Below are 6,742 nucleotides of genomic sequence, written 5' to 3' on the forward strand. Positions count from 1 at the left end.
AATATTTGCCCAACTTCGTTTTTAACAGCATTGCTGGTGTGTATTGTACTTGTTCTTACTGATTTATAACAAATGTTTTGCCTCATCGTGAGATTTTCAGAAATGAAATCAATGAAGAAGTTTATACTCCGGATATGACATTGGAAAAATTCCTATATGAAAAATAGCTGAAAAGAATTTTCATCTATGCCAGAGTTGAACGTTTTGTTATGTAGTCCACAAATTTAGAAATGAGAGAGAGCAAAACATCATGATTGCGAGGCTTAATGACAAATTTTAAAGAAAAAACCTCTTGCAATGATGAATTTTTCATATCCAGTGGGAGAAAAAAAAATATATGTTGAAGGAATTTTATAAATAAAAAGTTTTTTTTAATACTAAACACATTGCTTTCATAGAGTTTTCAAAAATTCGTTGTAAGCTGCTACAGAAGTTTTAGCACATTTCTTGCAAAAAGCATTATCGGTTGTTGTGGCGATATCTTTGATGGAAATATAACCAGGTTTTTCTGGATTGTATTGAGCTCGACCTAGGTGAAGTAAGTACTTATGTCTTTGTTCCAGGAGAAATCCTCTTTTGAGCAGCAGACCTGGGTATTTCAAGATATCATCGTGACTCAGTCCCATCATATTGTGTACGATGTCAAACCTTTCTTTGAGGTTTTTCAGCCCTTTGAATAAAGAAGATGAACAAGAAATTAATAAACACAGAAGATTTTCGTCACCATTTACAATTTTTTAGTCGACTTGGTAACTGGGATTTGTCAAGTCCTGCTGGAAAAATTTGACATTCAAGAAAATCTTGGCAGAACCGAGGAATCATTTTGCCCATAGTCTGCTTCAGATCCTTCTCAAACTAGTCTGTGACAAACATTGAAAGGATATTTAAATCCATTATGAAATAGTACAGCGAAAAGTGCTGTCACCAAGTCTTACAATTAAGGCCTTTGACGACAACCAAATATTGTAGGAGGATGGGTGCCATGTCCAGAAAGCATGGAATTGAAGGGTATGTGTGATATTTAATTAACTATCGGGATGTTCAGCCAATTTGTTTTATAATTCAAATAATTACTCACCAATGAAATACAGCTTTGGCTTCATCAGCAGCAACTGTTTCATTTCCTTCGGCGAAAATCCCATTTGTTCTTTGACCATAAACAGTTTTTGCTTTGCAGAAAGATATTAAAGTAATATTTTAAAAATGCACGCAAGAGACAGCGAAAAATTAAAAGCAGGAAAAACTGTATTGAGAATGTTCATGCATTCACATACATGCTCAACCCATGGGCCCACGACCTCAAACTTAATTTTGTAAAAACAAACTAAGCAGCAAATAACCAGATTCATTGAGTGACCCACGACACATTTACAGATCATTCAAGTCACCTGGGACACTGAGATTACTTAAGTGGTTTGTAGCACATATTTACCAAATTTGACCCACAGCTTATTCCAGATCATTAAATTGATGGCGCACATTTCCAGATCTTTCAATTGACCAATGGCACATTACCAGACTACTTCAGTGAACTGTGGCACATATAATTTAGTGACCTGTGGCACATTTCCACTTACCCTTATAGCAGCAATTCTGATATACAGTATCTTGTCAAACTTGATCTGCTTTATTTCAGTCACCTGAACATCATAGGCAGAGATAGACTTGGAAGTCTGGGGGGGGGGGCACACGATGATGATGATGTCAATTCATATATACACATTAGATCAGTCGACTCCATCTTTGACGCTGCCCGCCCCCGTATCTCTGCCCATGCTGAACATGCCAGGTTCTTAACCCATTAACGACGACTGATTTTTTTAAAAACAAAAAATAATGAGTGGAACCACTTCCACCATTTATTGGCAAAGAAAAAACTTAAAATTTATAATGGCTAATTTTCTTACCAACCGGCGTTAATGGGTTAACATCCTTCCATCATTCCTTCACTTAAACGATGGAGGCTACTATTAAAACTTATAATGTACATGCATCTCATGAAAGGAGCATTCCTCTACATAATTTCTAATTGATATATGCTGGAACGTGTTGTTGTAGTACATATGTGTGTAGCTCTAACATTTTATGTTGTCAGAGTTATGGGTGTTTCATGTTCTAGTAGTACTGCCATCTGTCTTCCATATTTTGAATCAAAATTGGAAGATACCGGAATTTTTGTGTTATGTGAGTATCGTATCAAAGGTCAGCCAACTCTCCGTAGAGAGGAGCCATTTTTCGAATGGAAGACCAGCTCGTAGAAAACCAACTTCAGCCGGCCACAAACGGGGTTCGAAACTTAATCTTCGCAAGTAGTGTTCATCAAGATGCCCACACAGCAGCACCTGAAGCTATAAAATATGCAGTGTATTTCTTTTCAGCAGCTCTTGTCATCTTTCATTCAACCACCAATGCACAGCAACATTAATGTGCTTGCTTCTGCTTTGATTTCCGTATTCGAGCCTAGAAACACAAATATGTGACACATGATTAACAGTTTATGGTCAATTCACGATTGCAGTCGAACTCAGATGTTTGTTCAAGTCAAAAGTTTTCAGTCAGCCCCAGAACTTCTGTATTTCTGTGTTAAAAATGTTCCTTAACTGAAAGTTTTCTTCTTTAAAGTCAAAGTTTTCAGGGATGAGAGAAATTAAAAAAAAAAGCATTTAGCAACAGAATTGAGCAATAAAATCTAGAATTTAGCAACATAGTTTAGCAATGGAATCTGGCTTTTAGTAGTAGAATCTAGTGAATCCATTTGTATGCTTGCAAAATGTGAATGACTTTCTCATGAAAGGCCAAAAAAGTAGAGGCAGTGATTGGCATTTCTTGATAGAAAATAATATCTTGTATACACTTTATAATTCCTTTCATTTATACGAGAATCATGTATACACGTTACTCGTATAAAAATGCAGTGATTTCTTTATATATATACTGACTCTATATTTTTTGTCCTTTCATGAGAAAGTCATTCACTTTTTGCAAGCAAACAAATGGAATCACTAGATTCTATTACTAAAAGCCAGATCCCCCCCCCCCTGGCTTTCGAAAATACACTAATGACCCCTGCCTCCCCTAAATGACGGGCCTGGCTAAATGCTAGATTCCACTGATAAATGCTGAATTTTGCTAAATGAATGTAATGGGTGGATATATCCGTCCGAATTTCTGCAGTATATAGTTTGACATGTTTTACTGATACCATATTCTTAAATAGCGCTGTTATTTTATTACAACTTTTTCTCCACTCTGAAATCATAATTTATGATAAGTCAAACTAACAATAACTCGTAGATAAACTACGCTCAAAACAAGTATACGTATATGGTAAACAATATATAATTAAGTATATAATTACCTGAAACTTCTTGTGTTCGAAACCAATTATTTGAGGAAACTTGGTCAAGAGAAATCTGACTTCATCACCATTCAGTGAGAACGTTTTCTGCAAGTAACCCAAACGCTGATCAACACTTTTTGTGTCCATTGATAGGAAATTTGGATATTTCGTGATGATCCTGGCTATCGCACTCTCGCTGAATTTCTTGCTCTGTAAATAGTTTATTCTAATTTGCATGTTGTCCAAGTTTTCCTGGAATATGAGAGGATTCTTGGTTATGAAAGTCCCCAGAGAGTCCGCCTCAACCCCATGGTCATGCAAGAATTGAATATGTGATTTCATGTCCCTTTCGAATTCTAGACGCATTATTAATTTTGTGTGGATAGGTTTTTCATTTATTTTAGAAAGATCGACACCCAATTCCACCAGCTTTTTCAACGTTGGTGATTCGTTCACATATGCTGCCAGGTTGAAAGACACTGGTGCTACCGGTCTGATATCATCAATGAAGTGAGGAACCTTATCAGAAGATTCTTCATCTGTGACGTCATTGTCTATGCTCCAGAATGGATTCCTCATAGCAGTCATTTTTACAGGTGTCTGATCATCAGGGGAAGCTGAAGGCATCTCTTGAACTGGAAAACGCTCGGGTGAACTTTGCAAATCTTCGAGGCACTTCTTTGGATTATTCACATCAGAACTTTCATTCATTAAGATGTCTGTCTTGATCGCAGAACTGAAACAAATGATTCTAATATCACTAAAACTCAATTCAAAATAACTAGCAAGGTATAAAATTGGGATTTTCAAACTTTTCGCTGTACTAATACTATTTCATAATATATTCACATATCTTATTTCTGTCAAGGTACCATTATTTCCTTCACGTAATTTGCTGGTAATGCGTTTAAATAATAATTATCTGAGCTGATTGTAGGGGTTGTTGCAGAGTTATATATGTGAAGCTTTTAACTTCCAAGAGGTTGGAATAAAAATGAATACAGGGTGATATAAGACAAATAAATGGGTATTTCGAATCATAGGAATTTGCGGTCAAATCGCAATGGCGGTAAAGGGTGCTTTTAGATAGAGTATGATCAGCAGCACTTCACCAAAAAGAAAACATTTGTGCGATATGTGCTATCAGCCACTGAGGGGTATAAGGAGTTGTAATGCTGCAGGCCTCCTTATGGTGCAACATGGGTAACGCAAAATTTACAAGACCAGAGGTGTATAGTTTCACCTCTGTGCTCAGAATGCTGTTTTAACATTTGCAGAGCAGCCATTTCAAAACATGCTAGAGCATTTGAGTTTCATGTTAGACCAGACATTCTTTGATGACAATTGTTTGTATTAGTGTGTACTATCACCTCTTAAAGTTTTTCCCATCTTTTCCAAATCACCCCATATATGGGACTCAAGCATATATGCAGGAGAAGGAAAGTGTATTGCATTGTCTTTTCAGAAATCGTTGGGGGGAACTCAGCCCTCTTACAAAATTTATTGGAGGGGCTCAAATGGCCTCAGAGCCTAGGTTATGGCACAAGAACATACAACATTATGAACAAGACATTATATCGTGTGTCTGTCTGGCGCAGCATAACCTTGATGGTCCTCTCACACACAAATAAAAACCAGAACTCCAATCCGAAGGTGCATATGCGCCAATAAACACCAAAATTGTTTTTAAACCAAAGAGTTTGGTTTCCATTCACTCGTGGATCATTAAGGTCATGCTGCACCAAACCATGACAAGCCAGGAGCAGACCTAGAGAAATGTGTTTAGAGGCGATTTATTGCATAGGCTCATTTGATTGCTCTGTAAAATAGAGACCACAATTTTTTCTTCCTATTGTTCAGCTCTTGAGAGGCGTGATTGCCCCTCTCTTGGATTAGGCTGGGTGTCCACGAAAAGTGCTACGAGCAAAAGCAAATTGCATGTAGATGCAAGACAGCTATAGCAGTTTTTTGCAAATACACACTACTTGTTTTCGCTCGTGGTAGCTTCCAGTGGATGACCATCCTTATATTTGTATATAAAAGGCTTGGTCATACATAGGACAAATCACTCACAGCCCAGTTTGACTGATGTATGGGCCCAGCGGTTGAGAAACATTGCTATTCATCAGTGACTTTTCCATATCACATATCAAAATGTTTGCTTGATCATCACTATCAGAAGCTGCCATCGTCAATGAACTTCATCCAGTAGGCAGTGGCTTATTCACAGGGGGTGGGGGGCGCTCAGCGGCTGTAACCCAAGGCAGCAAAATTGGGGAATGAGTGGTTGCAGAATTCATGTAGCACACAGGTGGTAAAACCATCTTTGCCTGGAGACAGATTAGGTAGGGGAGTGACCTCGAAAGTTTGCAAGCATGTGAGTGAACAAAAATGTGTGCAGGCATGGAAGTGATCTGTATTAGGCCATTCAGTAACCTAGACCAGGGCTTGACAAATTGAAAAATACGTGGGATTTCTCCAACCCTGACCTAGAGTGTGTGATTATTACAGTAGAATGACGTATAGAGTGCATAAGCATGTGAGTGACCAAAAGAATGCAAGGTATTTGGAGAACAAGGGACTACGTTACTGAGTGATCAGAAGAATTACAGAGAGTATGTGAGTGGAGAGTGACTTATAGCCTGTGCAAGCATGTGAGTGACCAAAAGAATGATTCATGAAAGTGAAAGCATGAAGACCGGCATATTTTAGCACGTAATATTGAATAAAATAATTTCGGACAAATATTACCCCCCTCTACCGAATAATTTCTGATAGAAAATCATTCAAATCACGAATAAAATATTCAACTTAGGATGACAACATCCGCGCAGGGATGATTGATGTAGCTTTATGATATTTCATCCTAAACCAATACAAAATGTGCTTTCAGTGCATCGAATAACTTTCATCCACGAAAGCATAGGCAATCTAATTATTTTCGCTCCGATGTCGTCCATGTTTGATACTTACCTGCACAGATACCTTCTCGTGGCTGAGCTGCGAATTGTGAGATTAGAGGGAGCCACTCTCCTTCCTATCCTAAAAATAGCTCTACAAGTGTTCATCATTGGATGATTCTAGACCAAGGATGATTTTATTACTCGGTTCCACACAAACCAGTGACGTTTCGTGCACAAAACGTAGTTACTTTTTCGAGTATAATGTTTAGCGAGCATGAGTTTGTTTGTTTACATTTGAAATATTTTTTGGATCGTGAAAATAACTGTGGTCACTTCACCTGTGAAAATTATTAAATTATTTGAATCGATGTGAAAGTGAGGACCATTAAAAATAAAAAAACAATGGAGTACATCTCATAAAAGCTCAATTTTGTCTTCAGAAACATCATATTTTAACTTATTTTGGTCTGATGGTTCCAAGGAGAAAATTGATCTGTCA

The 6,742-nt window shown here is 37.5% G+C and overlaps 1 protein-coding gene across 2 annotated transcripts; it reads right to left on the reverse strand.

Moving 5' to 3' along the window:
* Positions 1-283: 283 nt before the first annotated feature.
* Positions 284-6,542, reverse strand: mTerf3 (mitochondrial transcription termination factor 3). Of its 2 annotated transcripts, none has more exons than XM_089247486.1 (4): positions 6,092-6,299; positions 3,359-4,076; positions 1,079-1,169; positions 284-670 (listed from the first exon to the last, which is right to left on the reverse strand). In XM_089247486.1, the coding sequence occupies exons 1-4, from the start codon at positions 6,124-6,126 to the stop codon at positions 393-395; spliced, it is 1,122 nt and encodes a 373-aa protein (XP_089103612.1). In that variant the 5' UTR covers positions 6,127-6,299; the 3' UTR covers positions 284-392. The 2 variants fall into 2 exon arrangements, with proteins under 2 accessions (XP_089103612.1, XP_089103611.1); XM_089247485.1 differs by lacking the exon at positions 6,092-6,299 and adding an exon at positions 6,314-6,542 and having other exon boundaries at positions 296-670.
* Positions 6,543-6,742: the final 200 nt, after the last annotated feature.

The sequence above is a fragment of the Pholcus phalangioides genome, unplaced genomic scaffold, assembly GCF_987345545.1.
Source record: "Pholcus phalangioides strain wild (caught in Gottingen) unplaced genomic scaffold, Ppha-v1.0 ptg000003l_1, whole genome shotgun sequence".
In the NCBI taxonomy this organism is placed as follows: domain Eukaryota; kingdom Metazoa; phylum Arthropoda; class Arachnida; order Araneae; family Pholcidae; genus Pholcus; species Pholcus phalangioides.

Coding starts and splice junctions, on each gene's coding strand:
- mTerf3 (XM_089247485.1), bottom strand. CDS start 6,411: ATGATGAACACTTGTAGAGCTATTTTTAGGATAGGAAGGAGAGTGGCT. Junction 4,077..6,313: donor ACGAGAAGGTATCTGTGCAG/GTAAGTATCAAA, acceptor CATTTGTTTCAG/TTCTGCGATCAAGACAGACA. Junction 1,170..3,358: donor TCGAACACAAGAAGTTTCAG/GTAATTATATAC, acceptor CTTTCTGCAAAG/CAAAAACTGTTTATGGTCAA.